This window comes from Vulpes lagopus, chromosome 10 (genome assembly GCF_018345385.1).
Source record: "Vulpes lagopus strain Blue_001 chromosome 10, ASM1834538v1, whole genome shotgun sequence".
In the NCBI taxonomy this organism is placed as follows: Eukaryota; Metazoa; Chordata; class Mammalia; order Carnivora; family Canidae; genus Vulpes; species Vulpes lagopus.
In genome coordinates, this window is record NC_054833.1 from 69129267 (window position 1) to 69150173 (window position 20907).

The 20907-nt window shown below is 57.9% G+C and overlaps 1 protein-coding gene across 1 annotated transcript in view; it reads left to right on the forward strand.

Annotated features, from left to right (window-relative positions):
• The first annotated feature begins 2031 nt into the window (after nt 1-2031).
• The window catches only part of MAP2K3 (mitogen-activated protein kinase kinase 3), a 29984-nt gene continuing 11108 nt past the window's right edge, over nt 2032-20907 (forward strand). Inside the window, exons 1-5 of the mRNA XM_041771203.1 lie at nt 2032-2409; nt 17618-17684; nt 18089-18137; nt 19162-19275; nt 19490-19609. Coding sequence (XP_041627137.1) covers nt 2361-2409; nt 17618-17684; nt 18089-18137; nt 19162-19275; nt 19490-19609 — 399 coding nt within the window. The 5' untranslated portion in view covers nt 2032-2360. The remainder of the gene's footprint in view (nt 2410-17617; nt 17685-18088; nt 18138-19161; nt 19276-19489; nt 19610-20907) is intronic.

The window sequence follows — 20907 nt, forward strand, 5'->3', positions numbered from 1 at the left end:
TTCATTCCTCAAGTACTTATTAGGCACCTACTATGTGCCAGGCCCAGGGTTGTGCATCAGGACTGCAGCAGGGCATGAGTTGGCAAGATTCCTGCCCAGGAAAGGCTGATGGTCTAGAAGGAGAGCTGGATAAAAGACAGAGCAAATGGGAAAGGCATCGGTGGCATGAGTGCTGCGCAGAGAATTAAAACTGATCTGGGGGCATGACAGGAAGATCTTTTAGAGGAGTTCATTTAAGTGGAGGCCTGCAGGCTGGCAGGGAACCGCCACAGGAATCCTGGGAGGAAAGGTGCTCCAGGCAGAGGAAACAGTCAGGGCGGAGGGCCCAAGGCAGGATTGGTATTGGCACGTTCAAGGGTCAGCAGTAAGACCCTTGAACACAACAAGGAACAGAGAGGGTGAGGCGGAGCATGGGAAGTGTGGAAGTCCGAGTGGATGGCAGGAGCCTGAACCTAGGAAAACTGCGGGACCAGGCTTGCAGTCCTGGTAGGGAGGCAGCAGCTGCTGGGTGCCCATTTTACAGATGGATAAGCAGCAGGTCCCAAGGTGAAATGACTAGTCCAGGGTCACAGGGCCTATTGAGAATAGAGCACTCTGGACACCTAGGAGTGGTTAGGCTGAGATGGCTTCCTGGAGGAGGTGGCCTGAAGTATATTTACAAACATTTCCTGGGCACTTAAGAAGTACCAGGCCCTAAGCCAGGCACTTCCAAGCCTGAGCTTGGAGTTGCACCAATTTCAGAGAGGCTTCATTGTTCCCACCGGATAGGTCAGTAAACTGAGGCATGGAGCTGTTCCATGACTTCTAGTATGTAGCAGAGTTGGCATTTGATCCCATACCCGTCAAGATCATGACTTTTCACCCACTGCCAGGAAAGGATGAGCAAGAGATGCAGGAAGAGAATAATGATAACATAAATAACGTATCCCCCCCTTCCTTATCTCATCAGGCCCTCTCCATCACTGTGTGGGTGGGGCCTTGCAGGGAATCACCCCTTTTTACTAATGGGCAGAGGTCAGCTCCCTGCTCCAAGCATTTCTAGCAGGTGGTGGAATCTGCTTCCCTCACGTGAGGTCCCTGGCAGGCGGCACACTCATGCCTGCCCAGAGGCGAGGGGCTGACCTGTTGACCTCTGCCAGGCGCTTCCTGCCCTCGCTAGCCCATAGCTTTGCATTTGAGTCACCTGATCCCCAGGCCAGATTGCTCGGTGGCTCCTAAAATCCCCCTGGACTTCACAGGGGAGAAGGGAGGACTGGCCTGGGTGGCTATTACATGCTATGCAGTCTGTATGCCCAGAAGGAGGCCCGGAGGGCAGAGGAGAAGAGAACCAAAGGCCCACCTTACTCCCCCTGAGACTCCGTTTCCCGTGTAGAGGAGGGACCTTGAAGACCCACCCCCTAGCGCTACATGTACTGGCTTCTCGGTAGGTAGCACAAGTTCCCCACTGTGACCCACCCCTTCCCGGGTGCCTGACCCCCGGCGGGCGCTCAGTGGAGGTTTGCAGACGCAGGGAAGAGAGGTGCGGACCCCGGGCACTGTGCCGAAGCCCTTGACAACACTGGGCCCCCCAGGACTGCCTGCAAGGGCCGCCCGGTTCCCCCGCGCAGCGCCGGGAGGCCGGGCTCTTCCGGTCGCCTTCTCCCAGAGGCAGACTGAGCTCGGCTCCAGGGGCTCCCTGGCTTGCCCAAGGTCACGGGCGCTGGAGAGTGGCCAGGTAGGGATCGGACGCAGGGCTCGCCCCGGGGGCGCACTCTAACCCCCCGTCCCCCAGCCCCGCCACCCTGGGATACCCGGGGATTGTCCCAGGGGACGCCACACACCCAGCGGTGCCCACGGAGCGCACCGGCCGGGCGCTGCGGGGCGGGGCGGGGCGGGGCGGGGCGGGGCCTGGTGCCTGAGGGCGCGAGCCGGGCTCGGCCAATCCCGGGCAGTGGGCGGGGCTTGCGTCTTGACAGGCAGCGGGAGGGGCCGGCGCTGGCCCCGACGGGGCCCGGGTTTCCCGGGTGGAGGGCGGGGCTCGACAGGCAGTGGGAGGAGCCGGGTGCGGGGGGAGGGGCGAGGCGGGCGCTTGACGGGCACGCCGGGCCGGCCTCGGATAGGCAGGGGACGGGCCCCGGAGACTGGCGGGCCAATCGGCGCGCGGGGGCGGGGCTGTCGTCGGCGCCGTCCGGCCGGGGCCCCCGCGGCGCTGCCCAGTCTGGCTCCGGCACCGCCCGTCGCGGACGCGCTCTCGCCGCCCCCGCCTGCGCACCGCCGCCGCGCCCGGGCCCCCTGCCCGCAGCCATGAGCGCTCTCCGCCCGGGGAGAGCCCGCCGCCCTCTAGATTAGTTCCTGCCACCGCTCCTGGACCCGCCTGCACCATGGAGTCCCCCGCCTCCAGTCAGCCCGCTAGCATGCCCCAGCCCAAAGGTAGGAGTGCCCGGGGGGAGCGCGGCTCCCCTGTCGGCCCGGACCACGAACCCCAGGCTGTCTGTGGGATCCTGTTGCAACCCCGTGCGGGACCCGGGCAGCACTCCGGCTCGGAATCCTTCCCCATTCGGGTCTCGATCTCAGCCTGGACCTCACCTGGGCCCCCCCTCCCCCCGCCCCGTTCGGGCCTGGGGACTGCACTCAGACCCGGTCTCGTTCCGGTGACCCGCTCCAGGTCAGAAACCTCACTCTGACCTCCTCATTTAGGCCTTAACTGCACCCAGAACAGGAATTCTCCCCGTCTGGGTCCTTCAGCTGGATCCAGGTGGGAATCACTCGGATCCTGCACCCAGGGCCCCCTTCCACTCCCCTGGTCCCAGGGCTGTATCCACGCTGGGATTTAAATGACTCCCCATCTGAGCCCCAGCAGTGCTGCTCTGCGGGGGGGGGGGGATCTCACTGTACACCCCCGCCTCCCCATGTGGCTACACTCCAGCCAAGAACTCACTCCTCTTCCCCAACTCTCTCCATCCACATAGGCCCCATCCCTGGCCGGCTTGCAGCCCTGCAGCCTTGTCCCCCAGGAACCTCTCTTGGCCTCCCACCCCATGCTAACACAACCCCCCTCTCCATCAGCTTCTCTTTGTCTTGACTTGCAAGCTTCTCTCTGCACTTGGGGAGCTCACCCCCTTTTGCTCCCCTGTATCTCCAGGGTTGATGGATACTGGACTTGTCCCTGCTGCCTCTGGGTTCTGGGTCAGCCCCTAAGCCAGGGTGCTGGCTGTGCAATGGGCTCACTTTAGTCTTCTCCAAGTAGCTGGCCTTCCTGGAAATTTTTGTGAGGTGGCAGCTGCAGCGTCAAAGCAGCAGGATTTGTCATGCGGGGCGGGGGGAGGGGGGCGAAACTTGGAGGGTGAAAGGGGGATTTTGTGTGTGTGTGTGTGTGTGTGTGTGCACGGGGAAGAGGAAAGGATGTTTTTGGCACGTCAGAGCCTCAGCAGGCTAGGCTGTGTGAGATTTCCAAACCGGACATAGCTGTAATGAATGGGCTGCCCCTTGGGCCTCTAAACCTGCCTCTTCCTCACCCCAACAGCAGGAGTATCTCTGGGCCTCAGTTTCCTTATCTGTAAAATGGAAGTAATCACACATGCCTTGTGTGGATTGCTGGGTATGACATGAGGTAGCAAATACTAAAGAGTTTCACGCAAGCATGGGCGAGGAGAAGAGTGCAGCATGATGTCTGGCACACAGTAGGTGCTGAGCCAGGGACAGTAATTGCCCACACCTTGTTACCGTTCTCCTCAGCCATGTGGGGTCAAGGCCTTGGCTCTGTTTGCATTGCAGCTGCAGAGTGAGGTGGAGAAAGGTAACTGATGTCACTCAGTGGGCCTCTACTCAGGCCTTGATCCTACCTCTGTTTCTCTAGAGGGGCTCAGGCAGCAGGAGGGCTGAGGGGTCCCAGGGAGGGTGTGGGTCCATCTCTACCCCTGCTGCCTGTGGCTGTGGTGGCTGTTAGCCAGAGCCTGGCCGGCCCGGTGGGCAGGGTAATTACGTCTTACGTAAGTGGGAGGCCGGATCCCTGACCATTGCCCAACCACTGTGAGTAACTCAGGAGGCACTCAAGGGGGGAGGTGGCTGGGGAGGGACTTGGCCTGCACGGACCTCGTGGAGCTTGGGAACTGGGAAATCATATGCTTTGCCATTTTGGAGAACCAGGACCCCAGACACTTCTTTTCTCTAGTGTGGGGTCTCTGCCTGGCTTGGTCAGTGCCATGGGACTTCCAGCAGGTCCCTCAACTTCTCTGGGCCACAGTGTTTTCATGGGCAGAAGGACACGGTTGGAAGCAGTGTTTGTCTTTGGATGCTCAGGTGCTCATTCAGCTGCTTCCAGGCAGGGAATACCTCATCACAATAAAAGTTGTAGAGTTGTGAAGGGAGAGGGGTCAAAGGTGTGAAGGGAAAAGGAACTTGGGGGAGGCACTGCTTGATTCCTGTGTGCTGTGTGACTTGAATCCTGGTGTTGCCCTCTCTGAGCCTCTCTGCAGAGATTAACAAGATGAATTTCCAGTTTGTGGGTCCAGGTAATACCTGATAGTGTGTGGGTTAGATGGAGGGACAGGTACTTATGCAAAGCTCAGGGACCTTGTCAGCCTCTTTAGGGTCTGTGGAAAGATGTGGTGGGGAGCCATAACACCCCCTCACCAAAAAAATCTGAGAGCTGCCACTTATCAAGCTTTTTTCCATGTTCCATGTGCTCTCCCATTTATTCCTCGAAGCCCCATTTACAGATGAGGAAATTGAGGCTTAGCGATGGTCAGTGCCTTGCCTGAGCTCATACAGCTGTGACAGGTGCAGCTATGTCTCTATCCAGGACTGTATATCTCCAAAGGTCTCCCCCGTGCTCCTTTATGTCCCATTCCTGTCCTTGATGCTCCAGCAGAGCTAATGGGACGTCCCTCATCCCCCCACCCCGCCATCCCAGCTGGTGGGACCTTATGTTATGCCTTTGTCTAGTCTGCATCTCCTCCAGGCCTGGCCTTACCTGGAGTGGGGACTGAGCTAGGGGTGATGCCTCTTGTGTACACAGTCCTTTACAGTTGGCACATTTTATATTCAGTGCAGTCCGACCCACTTGTCAGATGACAGAACTGGGGTCAGACAGGGGAGTGGCTAGACTGAGTTCCCCAGAGGCAGGATTCTCACCTGTGCCCCCGCCCCCCCCCCCCATCTTGGGGCCAGGGCCCTCCAACATTGTGCTCTTCTCCACATTCTCAGGAATTTGAACAAAACAGGGCGTGGTTGGCACTTGACCTTAAGGGAGCTTTACCTTTGAGCTTCCTGCCTTGCAGCTGGTCCCTGCTCCATCCTCTGTGCTGCAGCTCTGCTGGTGTTCCCCAGGCTTCTTGCCCCCAGGCCATCTTTGGCTGGGGTCAGAGGCTGAGGGCATGCTTTGGGTCTGCTGCTTCAAGCCACGTTGTCCTTGGGGGTACCATGTGCATCCTGTCACTGCTCCTGCTGCACTGCGAGTGCCGCCCACACAGGCACTGCACGGTTGATCTTCACATGGCTCCTGGATGCCCAGTGGGGACACTGAGGCTTCGGGAGCACTGTCTGTGTCCTGGCCCTGCCTGCCCGAGCCACTGTCCCTCCCCCCGCCCCCCCCCAGCTCCCTGTCCTCTCCGTCCCTGCTGTCGGAAAGACTGGGGGGTGACACCTTGGGGACTTCCCCCACCCCTGGTGTGACGCACAGGAAACTCTCTATCAGCCAGCCCATGGCTGGAGGCCTGAAAGGAGCAAAGTTCTCAGTTGCCTGTGTGGAGAGAGGGCTGGGGCAGCGGGAGGCTTCCGGTGGGTGAGTCAGCGGGCACTGGGTGCTGACTCACCCGCTGGGCATGCCAGCCCAACTGGCTGCTGCTTAAAGGGGCGATGCCTGCTGGCTGGTGGGTGGGAGGGGGGCTGTGAGCCCCAGCCTTGCCGGTCAGCATCCAGCCCGCATTGGGCATCAGAGGTGGCCCCCTTCCTGGACCTCAGGCTGGGCTGGGATCTTTGGGCAGGCCCTCCTGGCTCGGCTCCCGCCCCGCCCAGGAACTTCCTCTGTTAGGCAAGGGCCCCGCTTCCTCTTGTTCATGGAACAGAAGCAGGTGGCGGCGGCTGTTCACTGTCCTTAGCCCAGGGACTCCTCAGGCTCAGATGAACCGCTGGAGGCTCTGGGCAGCTGGGGAGGAGAGGTGGTACGGGGGTGGCCTGCACTCTCTGTGTGGAGAGGTGACTGTGGCCACATTTCAGTTCAGGCTCTTGGGCTGTGTGATGTTGGCAAAGTTACATTCACTGTGCTCTGTAAATGATTTCAGTGCCCTGGGCATGGCCTACCGTTCCAGTGAGAGGCCTCAGTTTCCTCACCTGCAGATTGGGGACAAGGACTTTTCCTGCCTGTCCTGCTGGCAGCCACAGGGATGGATGCAGACAGCCTCATTCTACTCTTGCTAAGTGTCGGGTAGTGGGCCAGCGAGACTGTCCTCACTCCACAGAGAACCTCGGCAAGACGGGAAGGAGGTGCAGAATCTGGGCTCAGTGTGTAGACAGGCCTGTGTTCTGAGTCTGACTTTCCTCACTGCTTCCTGACTTCCTCTTGTGCCCTCTCTGACCGACAGTCAGTCTCCTTTTCTGTAACATGGGAATAAACACTCCCTTGCAGGGTGGTAGCAAAGACTGGAGACAGTGTGTCTAATGAGCCATATGTTTTATTATGTTCTTATTGTTATGGCTGTGGCAGGTATTCGGTGATGAGTGAGTAAACAGGACCCCGATCTCTGGAGCTCCTAAGCCCTATGACACGAAGACTCTGGCTGCGGATTTCTGTAATGCCAGCTGAAATATTCCAGGGTCTTTCCTCAGTGGTCCCCAGGCTGGAGCTGGGGCCTCCCATTGCTTATTGGGCCTTCCTGGGGAAGGCCTGTGGGGAACAGAGAGGACTGGGCACTGACCCCTTTTGCAGCTCTGCCTCCCCTGAGCACAGGGAAGTGTGGGGTGGAGGATCAGGACAATGGGAGCCTCTAGGCCAGCCCCTCAGTGGGTAGAACTTCATCAGTGCCAGGCATGGTGCTGGCTGTGGGGATATGGGGTGGGTTCGGAGCACCCTGATTCTCAAAGAGCTCCACCTAAGGAGTTGGAGAAGGTCTCGGTGGTGAGTCCAGATCCAAGGTCAGGTGTGTCAGTGTATGGGAGCCCAAGGTGATGGGGAGCAGTTGGGACATAGGCTTGGCTGGGTGAGGGGCCTTGGCAGCCATGCAGAGCATTGTCAGGGTCTCAGGGCGGGTGCTGTGTGTCAGTGTTCATCTCAGAGGAAGAACACTGGGGGCAGCCCAGAGGAGAGAGCCCCCCCTCCCCACTGGCCAGATGGGGCAATGAGGCAGGCCTGCCCTGAGCTCAGCTCCTGTTGTTGGGGCTTACAGCCCTCTGGGGACCATCCGTACCTCCCCTTGGCCTCCCATCTAGGCATTGCCCTTGGAAGGCAGGCTTGCCTGCCCAGCTGCTTCTGGGCATGTGTCCTTCTTAGCACTGACTGTGGAAATCCCAAAAAGCTTCATACGAAGGGCATGAAGAACATTCAGGGCTGGGTGCTGGCAGCCTGGTAGGCCCATCTGCAGCTCAGAGACCCCAAACCTGGGGCTGTATCCAATAGGGAGAGGGTCACCAGGCTCACCCCTGAGGAGGCTTTTATCCCTCTTCCCCCCGATGGGTCCCTGTCACCCTCTCCCTGCCCTCAGGGTCCCTTTCGGGGGTGTCATGGCTGAGCTGGCATTTCAGGGGCCATCCTGGCTTCTCTGTCCTTCTCCTTGGCGGCTCTGCACTGACCCCGTTGACACCTCTTGGCAGGTGGGGCCTTCCATTCCTTTTAAACTTTTGAATTGTGAATACCTTACAGACACCAAAAAGATGTAATAAGTGTACCTCTGTATTTTAATGAATAAAAATAAAATGAATTCCGTGTACACAATATCCAGCTAAAGAAATTAAACATTACTGTGCCCAAAGTACCCCCCCAGAATTGTACCTCCCTAATAACTGCCCTGACTTTTGTATCAATCACTTCTTTATTAGTTCACTAATAAAGGGGTACAAGGGGTATGGTTACGTTCACTGTCCTTCAGGATCCCTGGGATGGCACCCACTATGGCCCTTGGGGCCTACATCACTATGTGTTGGGGGGAGAGGCTGCCGCCAGCCGGCGAGGTTCATGCCTGTCTCCCCCACTCATGAGCTATGTGGCCTCAGTCTGTGTCATGGGGATGATACTAGAAGCTAAATTGCAGGGTTGTGGTGAGGATTCTGCGCATTAGTGTATGGAAGTGCTGAGTGTGGGGTCGGCTCGGAGTCAGCGTAGATGAGTGTTTGCAGCTGTTCTTGTTGCTGTGTGTGGATCTTACACTCCTGGCCCAAACTGCACTGAGTGGCCTGCGTAGCTGGAGCCTGACAGCTCTGACTTTCCTCCTCCAGCCACAGTGCCGATGCCACTGGCTTCATAGGTGTGTCCTACACTTGCATAAGCCAGTGGGTGTGAGGCGACTGGTAAGGGGCCTTGGATGCCAGTGGGGATGTTTGGATACTACCAGGAAGTATGTAGAGAGCTGAGGTGCATTTCTGCATGCCCACTCAATAGGTGCCCCGTCCCTGCTGGTGCTCGGAGGCCTGCCCGTGACCACCGTGGGTGTGCGCCTGGGGGAATGTTCCCTGCCCTCCCCGTCCTCCAGCGTGTCTGCGTCTTGGCCTTCTGCTGGACTCCCGCCTTCCTACTACTGGTGCAGCCTGCCCGCCCTGCCCGCCTGGGGTAGACCCCCAGATAGCGCGGGTGGACCCTGCTGGGTGGGCCTGGGGGTGGGGGGTGGGAACCCCTGCCAGGTGGCCAGGTGCAAGGGGCCGGCTCTAGGCCCAGCTCTGCCCTGCTCCCTTTGTGACCCGCTGGGCCTTAGTGCCCTCATCTGAATGAGGGGAATGGAAAAATGAAAACACTTCTCAGGCTACTGCTGAGGGTGAGAAGTTATGAGACCTGTCGAAATCAGGGACCCATTAGGTGTGCATACAGTGCTGTCTTGGAACCTGAGCTATAGATTGGGGTTTTTACCACCAAGCATACCTTTTAAGGTATTCTCCTCTTCGACCCCCCTGTGTTCTGTAAGATTTTGTTTTGATACAAATGATGATAACAGGTAGGGAGAGGTGCTTTTACGATCTTGCAGGAGCAGGAGCATGGGGCCCAGCAGTGCTTCCCGGTGTCCTGGGTGACCTCACAATGGCCCCAGGTGGAGACCTGTGCTAGCTCAGCCCACAAGCCCGAGCAAGAGGAGTGTCCCGTTTCCTCGAGGCTCTGGGAAGCTTAGGTGTCACTCGGGAAATGTCCCTCCCTAATCATGGGCTCTTGAAGCCTGGGCTCTGCAGTCTAGGGGTCCACCCTGCCCTTCGAGGGGCTCACTTGGCAGTCCAGGGGCCCACTGAGGCGACCGAAGGCCTGTGGGCCAGGGTGGCTACTGATCCAACCCGTTTGGTGCCAGACGTTTTATGTGCATTGTCTCATTTAGCTGTCATGGTTACCTAGTAACACAGGTGTGTTGTCATTCCTGAGTTTTATAAGTGTACCGGCCTGGCAGGGAATGACTTGCCCAAGGTCACACAGATCTGTCCTGGGACTTTTGTCTTAACAACCTCTGACTAGGGCTCATCCTCTCCTGGAAGTCAAGGCCACTGCACCCCCCAGAACACCAGAGGAGGAAATAGGCTCAGGGAGGGGGTATGGCTAGTCCGTGGTCATATGGCACCTCGGTGCCAAAGCCTGTCCTTCTGCACTCACTGTCTATTGGCCTCTGCCATAGTGGCTTGGGAGATGCTTGTTGTGGCTGCGGGTGGGTTGTGTGGGGTGAGGATCTGTGGCCTAGGGAGAAGAGCTGGCCCAGGAAGCTGGGCTCTGGTTCAAGTCCTTGCATGTGACCCCGTGTGAGTCTCTGGGCCCCTGAACCTTGTATCCACACTGGTCCCCAGTTCTGAGCCCCCGGGAGGGGCACCAGTGAGTCTGGCTCCCCGTTTCAGATGGAGAAGGAGACTGAAGCCCAAACCCATAGCAGCCCAGGACACAAGTTTACCCAAGGCTTCTTTCTTTCTTGTTTTTTTTTTTTTTATTTAAATTACTTAACATTTAACTAGTTGACACTGCATGTGGCTAGGATAATCTCAAACGTGCAGAAAGGCAATTTCTTGCTCCTTCTGTGAAGGGACCACTGTTTTCCCTCACAAAATCTATGCTCCTTCTCCTGTATAGAGAGCGCTCAGCCTGTCTTCCTGCCTAGGAGCCCACTGGACCCTGGCCAATCTCTCGATTTTACAAACCCTGGCCTCAGTGTCCTCATCTGTAAAATGGAGATCCTGTTCATCCCAGCTCCTTGGGGTGGCTGAAACAATCCAGTGAGGTGTGATTAGATGCTTAGCACGGTCCAGGCATACAACAGGTGCTCACCAAACGCTGGCAGCTATTTATTCATTTTCTCTTGTGAGAATTGTATGTTAGGGATGAGCTCCTTGAGGTGGGTTTTCTGGGTCAGTGGGTGTCTGGATAGCACGGAGTTGCCTTCAGACTGGGTTGCCCTGTGAGCTCATATGACTATTAGCACTGAAGAGGTGGACTCAGATCTCCTCAGGTGAGACCAGGCCTCCTTCCTCACACCTGCTGGGCCCAGCCACTTCCCCTTCCCTCCATCTCTGGACTGAGTCCCTGTGTACTTGCCTCCTCTGTGTGGGCCCCCTTGGCTCTAGAGCTTTCCTTCTCCTTGCCATATCAGCCTCAGCCCAAATCCCACCCCAGAAAGGTCTGTGTCCCTGGCTTCCTTTATTCTTTAAGAACTTAGCATGCTTGGAATCTGTGTAAACATTACACATACTGGCTCTGTTTGTTAGTTTGCTGTTGGCTTGTGGTCCTGTCTCTCCTGTCAGCTCCGGGTTCAGCCTTGTCACTGTTGCCATTTTGGGCTGGATCCTTCTTGGTTGTCAGGGCTGGGTGTGCACTGTGGGTTGTGGAGCAGCATCTCTAGCCTCTACCCTCTACCCACTAGATGCCCGTAGCAACCCCCTGCAGTCAAAGTGTCTTCAGACATTGCCACGTGTCTCTGGTTGGAGCATAACCTTGGGAGGGCAGGGTCCAGTCTGCTCACTGCAGAAGGGATGGGTGCTGTGAGGTGGGCAGGTATAGAATCCTTCCCACCTGCTTTGCAGATGAGGAAGGCCCTGAGAGGTAGAGAGAAGTGGGGGGGCGGGGGTTGCTCAGAGGCCACGACCTACCCGGGAGGCCAGCACACAGCAGGAGAGAGGGTAGGGCCATGGGGTTGAGTGCCCCCCACGACATAACCTGTTGCTCACCTGTGGGATGGAGTACATGGTACCCTTGGCAGGTGCTCAGTAAATGAGAGAGCCCTTCATCTGTTTTGGGACCTTGGGAATAGGGTGTTACAGCACTGGCGATCCAACTGGTCCCCTGCCTGGGGGAGCCAGGTCTGTCCTCACTCCCTGTCAACACTTGGTGGTGGTGGCCCCCAAAAGCTCCTCTGGGGCCTCTTTGTGGGGGAGAGGGTGGGGGATGGAGACTTCAGCCTCAGACATTTGTGGGACTGAGCACCTGACCCTGCTATTCCTGCTTAACATCTTTGAGCCTCACTGGTCCTGTCTGTGAACTGCTCTGAGTCCTGCTCTGAGTGCCTCATCTGGACTCACCCCAGTACCTGGGGCTGCTGTGAAGTCTGCAGTGAGAGGAGATGATCAGGTGCTGGGCACCGGTTTTGGCTTGTCAGAGCCAATAAGCATCAGCCATCCATTAGTTACCTGCACAGTAGCAGTAGGTTGGTCCAGTTGATCTTTCTTTGAAGGACCCCCCGTAGTACAGAAGTGACAAGCTAAATGGGGCAGGGTGCATGGGTGGCCTTGGGACATCTGGCCTCCCCTACCTCCACAGTGGGTACAGGCACTCGGGACCTAGGACTTCTCCAATGGCATTGGAAATCATAAGAAGCACCTAAAATGCCCCAAAGGTAGGGGGTGGGGAGAATAATTTGGGAACAGCAGGTGTTGCTTTAGAAATCAGGGGTGTGACTACACATAACGATGTATGGGGGGCTCCCTTTGTGAGTGGAAGCCCCAGCAGGATCCAATGAGGGGTGTTCGATCCCCGCCCCCACCACGGATGGGACCCCGAGAGAGGGTAGTACAGTCCAGTCTAGTTGGAATCTCCCCGAGGCACCCAGGCAGGGGTAACGCAGGGGGTGAGGAGACCCCTCTCTCAGGCTTTCTGTTGATGTTTGGTCATTGGAGCTACACAGACCTGTCCTCATGTCTGCTCCCTACCAGACACTCACTGTGTCACCTTGGTCAAGTCATATCTTTTCTCTGACCCCCTTGGTACAACAGGTATGGGAAACAGGCATAGGTACAGGAAACACTTTCCTATACAGAATGGCTGTCTGGGGCTGAGGGCCTGGTGTTATTTGGGGTTCTGTGGGTTTCCAGATGGCTCAGTCTAATCTTTGCCTGTCAGGCACCTCCACAGCACTGATAACCTCGCAGGACACGCCTGATAACCCTAGGATAACTGTGGATCTGTTATCGCCATGTCACAGTTGAGTCTCTGTCGCCCAGAGAGGTTAAGTCACCTGCTTGAAGGCACACAGCTAGGCAGCGCCAGAGCTGCAGTTTGAACCCAGGCTGCCTGGCTTTAGAGTCAGTACTCATAAGCATTTTCTTAGCTGCCCCTAAAGTAGTGACTGGTAATACATGACAGGGGACAAGCCAGCTGGATACAGGGAGAGCCAGGGACAAGGCAGCTTAGCTGGAGGGATCAGGAAAGCCTCTCTGACTGGGCAAAAGGTGAGGATCATATACCAGCTGGGACGGAGAGTTGCAGGGAAGAGCATCCTAGGCAGAGGGAACAGAATGTGCAAAGGTGCTGAGTTGGGAGAGAAGGGGGCTTATTCAGGGAATGGTGAGTGGGACGAGATGAGAGCGGGACCAGGCCAGGGTAGGAGTTGGTGAGTCTGGGCTGCCTCTCTTCGCAGTCTTGTCCTGTAGGTCAGTGGCTGGATTCCCTGTCCTCTGCCTGTGGTGCCATGGGAGGCCGGAGAGGGCCGAGGACACACAGACGCCTGGCCCTGTGCCCACCTGTGCCAGAGGCCCTGCAAGCTGAGGCTGGCAGGCTTGTTGTGGTTTGCTGGTGGCAGCCTGTGAACGTCTGTTTGTTGTGGTGACGGTCGTCACATTGGGCCCACACCTGGGCAGCCCCGGGCCGCCTGGCCATCTGGGCCCAGCACTGACGTATATGGCGGACCTGGCAGCGGCCGGTGGCCTGCGGCCTGTTTCTGAGCTGTCTCCACGGAGGCCTCACCCCCTCCCTCTGACGGCTGTGCTGCCAGCCCACGGAGCCCGTGTCACTCCCTACGCAGGCCTGATGACCCTGATGGGCAGGTAGGTGAGGAGGCCAGGACCGTACTCCTTCTGAGCACCCAGCCCATGTGCTCGGAACAGCCTTGGTCCCTCCCCACGCCCAGGAGGAGGGGCATGTGGGAGCTCACATTTACCCAGTGTCTTGGTCCTCTTCACCTGACCCCTTCCCGCCTGGCCTGGCTGCAGCTGGAGAAGCTCCCTTGACAGCTAGGGAAACTGAGGGCTGGTAGGGGGAGCCCATGTCACCACGTTTGCGGACAACAGGGTGGGGGATGGGTGTGCAGGTTAGGGCCAGAGAAGGGTGAGGCAGGGCCCAGAGCAGGTGGTGTGGGGCGGGGTGCGGTCCTGAGGCCCGGAAGACCCCCGAGTGCATTGTTCATTTTTAACATAAAATGTTTTACTTTCTGGTTACAAAAAGCTTCAAGCGAAGAATAAAAGCTCCCAGTAATTCTCATCACATAGGGTGGCTGTTTTTCGCCCCTGTGGAGAGGCTTGTAAGAACTGCGTGGTTCTTACTGAGTGGTTATGGGCCGTCACATAGGCCTGCCTACTGTGCGCTGAGCCTGTGCCGAGCACCGGCGGAGGAGCCCATTTCTCGGAGCCCTGTTTCGGAGATGCAGGACTTGAGGGCTGAGAGGAGGGTATCTGCTAGGTCTCGGGAAGGGGGTAGAGCCAGACTTGTTCAGGCTGCCACATGCTAACTGCAGTATTAGCAACACTGGCCTGGCCCCTGGCCTCCTTAATCCTCAGGCCCTGCATCCCAGGGCCCCTGCACCCCATGCCAGAGCTCAGTGGTCACTTAGTTGGACCCAGGAGCAGCCTGGGAGTGGCCTCAGAAATGGCCCTGTATACCTTGGCTTCTCTGCTTTCCTCTTGCCACGGAGAATGTGCCAGGCTCTAGGAAACCCAGGGCAGCGTCTGGGTTCCTGTTCTGCAGGAGACGTCACAGCACTCCCCAGGGGGAGTATAACAGGCCAGTCCCTCCTGCCACCAGGAGAAGCTCCAGCAGGAGGGGGTGCCAGGAGCAGCGGGCCTGGCCCATCGTGGTCTCCAAGTCAACAAATCTCGGAGCCACTCCTGGCTGGACCCCTGTCATACTGTGCAGCATCTGTGTTCCTCGAGTAAAATAAGGCTAAGATTTCCTCTCCCTAGGGTTGTCAGAACATCTGGAATAGATGGGAAGGGCCACTTGTGTGGTCAGCAGGCTGCTGCTGGACAAGAGAGAGACCCACCCAGCCCCTGACAACGGGCCATGTTGCCTCATCTGTAAAATGGGAAGAAAACACCTACACAAGGGTGCCTGGGGGGGGATCCCTGGGTGGCTCAGCAGTTTGGCGCCTCCCTTTAGCCCAGGGTGTGATCCTGGAGTCCCGGGATCGAGTCCCACATCAGGCTCCCTGCATGGAGCCTGCTTCTCCCTCTGCCTGTGTCTCTGCCGCTCTCTCTCTCTGTGTCTCTCATGAATAAGTAAATAAAATCTTAAAAAAAAAAGGGGTGCCTGGGTATCACAGTTGGTTGAGCGTCCAACTCTTGGTTATGGCTCAGGTTGTGATCTCGGGATTGTGAGATTGAGCCTCCCATCAGACTCTGTGCTCATTGCAGAGTCCACTTGGGATCCTCTCTCTTTTTCTCTCTCTCTCTCACTCTGCGCCTCCCACTTGGGTGCTGTCTCTGTCTCTTTCAAATAAATAAGTAAAACTTAAAAACAAACAAACAAACAAACAAAAACAAACACCCACACCCTTCAGGCTTGCACTTGAGCTCATGATTAGGCAACTGGTATACCTCAGTGCCAGGGGAGTGGCTGGTGGCACCCAGTGAATTCTATTTGTAGAAACTTCCTGTGGCCACTGGGTTGTTCCCAGACAGGCCTGGGCTGGGGTCAAGTAGCTCTGATGCCAGCAGAGTGCTGGCCTGAGTGCCTTATGTGATGACTACCAAGTAGGTGCTTTTTATCCCCATTGTCTGAATGAGGATCCTGGCACTCAGAGAAGAATGGGGACTTGGCTAAGGGCACCCAGCCTCTAAGGGGCGAAGGTGGAATTTTAATTTGGGGCAGAGGAAGCATTGCTTTTGGCTACAGAGGTACACCAAGAGCTGAGGCTGGTGTGCAGTGAGGAGAGCTCCCACCCAGCTCTTGGCATTGAGCACTGGGACCACCTGGGTCAGGACCTTCCACTGTGCCACTGGCGGCCAGGGCATAGGCAGACCTACCTCAGAGCCAGGCATCTTGCGGTGGGAGTGTACTTGGGTGGCTTCTCTGGACAGGCTGCAGGTGCCTGCTTGCATCATCCCTGGTGCTCTGCCCACCCACCCCAATGCAGACCCTGGGACCCCATTCCCATTGGGGCTGTTCTATTTCTTGGAGATTCATCATGCTCTGAGGACAGTCAGGGTCATGCGTCACCTTCCCCGTGACAATAACGACCCTGTTCCATCACTCGACAGTGGTGTCGGGCCCTGCCCAGCTGCTGGGTCCAAGCCAGGTTCATGAATGAGGCAGTGAGGCCACACGGCGAGGTGTGGTGGAAGCTGGATCTGAACCCAGTTCCGAGGTGGCTCCTGGGACTCCGGTCTCCCAGTGCTCTGTGCACGCTCCTGCCAGGTGGCTCCGGGCCTGGGACGGCTCCTGGTTCCTTGGGTGGCTGGTGGTGCCTCGGTGGCAGCCGGGTGACACAGGCACAGAGGGAAGAACAGGTATCAGGGTTACCCCTGGGCGGTGGGAAGGATGCCGCCGAGGAGCTGGCAAGTGCTGTGTGCTCTCGGGGAGTCATGGTCAGGCCCCACCTCTGCCACCACATCCTCAGTGACCTGGGCAAACCGCCTCCCCCTCTGGAGAAAGGAGCCCCGGCCCGGCGCCTGGGAGCAGGGCCTGTGGGCTCGAGCCTGCCTCCCCGCCCATGGGCCCTGTGATGTGTCCCAGCCTTGCTCTCCTGCCTGTGAGATGCCGTGGGCCCTCCTGGGCGCCGGCCCCGATGAAAGCCGCCGCTGCCGTGCGCAGCTGGCCACCCTCTGTCTCGAGCCCGGGAGGCGCGGGCCCGGGGCCTTGGAGCGGCGAAGCCCGTCTCCGTCCTTAGGAGACTCGGGCCTGTCCCGGGCCCTGGGGCGGGAAGCGGGCTTCCTGGGATGCTCTTGGACATGGCGGCAAAGGCAAAAGGTTGGTGGGGTTGGCAGAGAAGCAGGCACCAGGCTTCGGCAACTCCTCGGCCTGCATCGCTCCGAACTGCCCAGCCACCCCTGAGGTGGGCATCTGCGCTCCAAGGTGGCAGAGGGGTGGCAGCCGAGGCGGGACGTGAAAGGGGCTCCGTCTACCTCAGATGCCCCCCAGCGAGGTCCGCACCACAGGTGGGAGGAGGAGGCTGTGGCTCTTGGCTACCACCACAGTCTGGCTTCACAGAAGGCTTCACAGAAGCTTCTGTCTGAAGTTCTGGAGGCCGGGAGTTCCATGAAGGTGCCGCCGGGCGGGCTTCTTCGGAGGCGGTGAGGAGGGGCCCGTTCCAGGCCTCTCTCCTAGCTTCTGGTAGCCTTAGGAGCCCCCTGGCTTGCAGGTGGCCGTCTTCTCGTTCTGTCTCCTCACCTTGTCTTCCGTCTGCGCATATCTGTCTCTGTGTCCCAATTTCCCCTCGTGGTAAGGCCACCAGTCATACTGGATTAGAGCCCACCCTGGGCTCTAATTTTATTTTAAGTTGATCATCTCTGTGAGGACCCCATCTCCAAATAGAGTAACACTGAGGTACTAAGGCTTAGGATGTCAACACACGGATCTTCAAGGGGCACAGTTCAGCCCTTACCAGACGTTCAGGATGCAGGCCTTTTGTGGGGGGCGGGGGGGAGCACAGGCCCTGGCAAACATTTGGCTGCTTGGACCTGGCCCCGCCCCCTCAGGTGGGTGCTCAGTGGCAGCCTGAGGTGTGCCCCCCAGGGGCAGATCTTTAATGGAGGGACCTCCTTGAAGGTATGTGATGGAGGCACCATCTTTTCTCAGGCACTTGTGGGGGTGACTACCTAGGCCAGCTTCCAGGAGGGCAAATGGGGCTTGAGCCAGGAACATCCTCTGGGCACCCAGGTCCATCAGAGCACTGCCCACACTGCGCTCAGCGTCTGTGTCTGTGGTTGGGGCCCCTTAAGGGCAGGGGGCCTGAGTCATCTGTCCCCAGGTTTGTCCAGCCCAGGTTGTGCTCAGGGGATGCTGATAGACTGAGCTTTGACCAGATGTCTCACCTTCTCTCTGTTTTAGGGAAATCCAAGAGGAAGAAGGATTTACGGATATCCTGCATGTCCAAGCCACCTGTACCCAACCCCACGTGAGTCTACCTCAGTTTCTCCCTTGGTTCAGCTGGGAGAGGCTTCCTGGAGGGAGCCCAGAGGTGGGGAGCAAGCAGGGGCCAGCATGTTCCAGAGAGTACCTCCTATGAACTGGGCGACCACAGGGTCTCACAGGTGTTATAACTCTGCTCTCAGTCCCCTTCTCGCCCATCTCAGAGATGTAGGGTTGAGGCTCTGGCCATGGCTGTGTGACCACGCCTTGTGTCTGGCCTAGCAGAGGCTCAGTGACTGAGACTGGGTGCCTTGAGAAGTACCACGTCCCTTGGGCTGCCTCCCTAGGGCGGGATGCGTCTCTGTCTCCTATGCCGGGCTCATTTGCTCCTTCTCTCAGGGAAGGATGTGGTTCTCTCTGAGGCTCATTGGGTCTGCTTCCTCCCCACAGACCCCCCCGGAACCTCGACTCCCGGACCTTCATCACCATTGGAGATAGGGTAGGTACCAGCTGCACCCCTGGGGCAGGGCCTTCCTATCTGAACCTCAGTGTCTTCGTCTGATAAATGGGCCCAAGCTGACCCTATAAGGGCCAGTGGGAGGTGGCTGTGGGTGGCAGAGAGAGCTGGGCTTTGGCGAGGAGTCTCACTCCCCAGATGTTGGCTGTGAGGCCCTGGGCTGCCCACTCAGACCCTCTCATCTGGAATGGTGACAGTTGGCCTGCCTCTCGGGGCCCTGGAGAGCCAGAGTTGGAGGCTCCTGATCTCAGAGTTGGGGTCATGGGGTCACCAGTGCCCATGTCACCTGCGGGAATGGGGTATCGAACATGTGGCCTCCTGTCTCTGTCCTCACAACCAGCACCCGGGAACCTGTCTTGCACACGCACCTCCTGATGGCTTGGTCACCAGGGATTGAGATCCCGTTGCAGGGACTCTGCTTCCCCCACAGGTAGAGACCCCACTGTGGAGGCCTCTCCTAGGCTGATGTCCCTCCCTGACATGTGTCAGTGTGCAATGTCCTGCTCATCTAATAGCTTATCCTTTTCTTGTCTGCCTTACAGTAGAGGGCAGGAGGGGGGAGCAGGTGGCCTCAGGCCACACTGCTCACTGTGAGGGCAAGACCTTTGTTTTGTTCTGTATCTAGGGCCTAAAACACCTTGCACACAGCAGGTACTCAGTAAATACCAGTTGAGTGAATGATCCCGTCCTACCCCCTGAATAGAGTGGGGGGCAAGAGGAAAAGGGCGTCTCTTGAGCTCCTGGTGCCAGCTGGGGGCATCTTATTTAGGCGGTCTTATTTCTACCTAGCAATAGCCTTGGACGTTGGCTATGCCTGCTTTATAGAGGGTGAGGAGTCCAAGAGGTTGAGTGACCTGCCCCAGGTCATGCAGCAGAAGGTGGTTGGTGTAGGATTTGAGTTCAGATCTCACTGACTGGCTGCTTCCTCTTCCTGCTGCCCAAGCACTCCACTGGGAGAGTGACTCCAGGCTCCTGACTGTGGTCTCTCTTTTATCTGTCCCCCAAGAACTTTGAGGTGGAGGCCGATGACCTGGTGACCATCTCAGAGCTGGGCCGAGGAGCCTACGGGGTGGTAGAGAAGGTGCGACATGCCCAGAGTGGCACCATCATGGCCGTGAAGGTAAGCAGGGCCCCACCCCATCCCTGCCCCAGCCAGCCAGGGAGCTCCAGGCCACGGGATACCTGGGAGGGGAAGCTTCATGGAGGAAGCATGAGGGCCGAGCCGGTGGTACTGCCTGTGGGAACCCGTTGGAGCTCCTAGTCTTCCTATAGGGGATGGTGAGGTGGTTACCCTCTGCCTCATGGCCCCTAATCTGTGACCCTGTCTCCCGCAGCGGATCCGGGCCACCGTGAACTCACAGGAGCAGAAGCGTCTGCTCATGGACTTGGACATCAACATGCGGACGGTCGACTGCTTCTATACCGTCACCTTCTATGGGGCCCTCTTCAGAGAGGTGCGGCCCTGGTGGGAGGGTGGGAGGTGGGTGCTGGGCTGCAGGCTGGGGGCTCAGGCTGCCCCATCCCACCTTCCTTCTGTACACCTGCCCCACTCTGGCTACCCTACAATCTGTTGTTGCTCATGCTGGGCCCCCCGCAGATGCTTGCTCAGCACCCCTGTCCCCTGTGTGCCAGGTACTAGGCACAGCAGTGGGTGAGATGGCGCATGCAGGGTTCTTGGGAGCTCAGGCAGTCTGGTTCTCCTGCTTCCTGCCTTAGTTTCCTTGTCTGTGAAATGAGCAGTAATTATATCCACCTCACAAAGTTGCATGAAGATAAAATGATGTGATCTAGGGCCTGGCATTCCCTCTGCCTCTGGCACCACCTGCTTGCTTCACTAGCATCCAGGCTAGCAGCATGGGCTTCCGAGCAAGGGCACCAAGGAGGTGTGTGCAGGTCCAGTTCTTGGTCTGTGGGAAGGATGGGTTGTGGGATGAGAGAGAGGTCAAGGGTGATGCCAGGGAGTGTGGCTAGCTGCAGTGGAAGGACGGGCTCCTGCTGGCTGCTCCCTGAGCATCTACCTGTCCCCAAGCATGCTTGGTGCCGTGGATCCAGTGGTGGGTCAGCGCCTCATTGTCCACTTGTCTGGTTGGCTAAGTACCTGCTGTGGGCCAGGTGCAGGCTGCTCATCTTGCTGATGGGAAGAGATGCACACCTGGGCCTCTCTGTGTGCTAGGTCAGAGTTGGCAGGGAGGCATGTGGGCCATATAATCCCTAAGTCCCCCAGGGAGAGGCCGTACCCAGCCTTCTCAAAACACTGTCCTGGAAGATAGGTAGGAGTTTGTGGGGGAGCTGGGAGTTGGGGAGGCCGGGCTCTGCAGAAGAAGAAGGGAGCAGTCTATCAAGGCCAGAGCGAGGATGACCCCGTGTGTGTTGGGGGCCACAGTGGCTGAGGTTAGGAGCGTCTGCAGGGCTGGGTCATGGCCCTGAGCTGCAGCCGGGCCTGAGAGCCCGCTTTCGGAGGGACGCAATTAGGTGTGTATTTTAGTCATTTCTTTCTAGAAACTACCATGGAATTAGGGATTAGGTGCAGGAGACCAGAGGCAACAGAGCTGGGTAAGGCTGGCAGGTGTACTGCCCACTAGTATACATAAGCATGGAAGGTGGAGAAAAAAGTAGAAAATTTTGGGGTGCAGAGTAGGAGGTAAACCTCCCAGCTCGGTGAATCTCTGTGGGCTGAAGTAGAGGGGCCTGACCATTGATGAGAGCCAGGCATGTGCGGACTCGGCACCAAGACAGGCTGACCAGACACCGG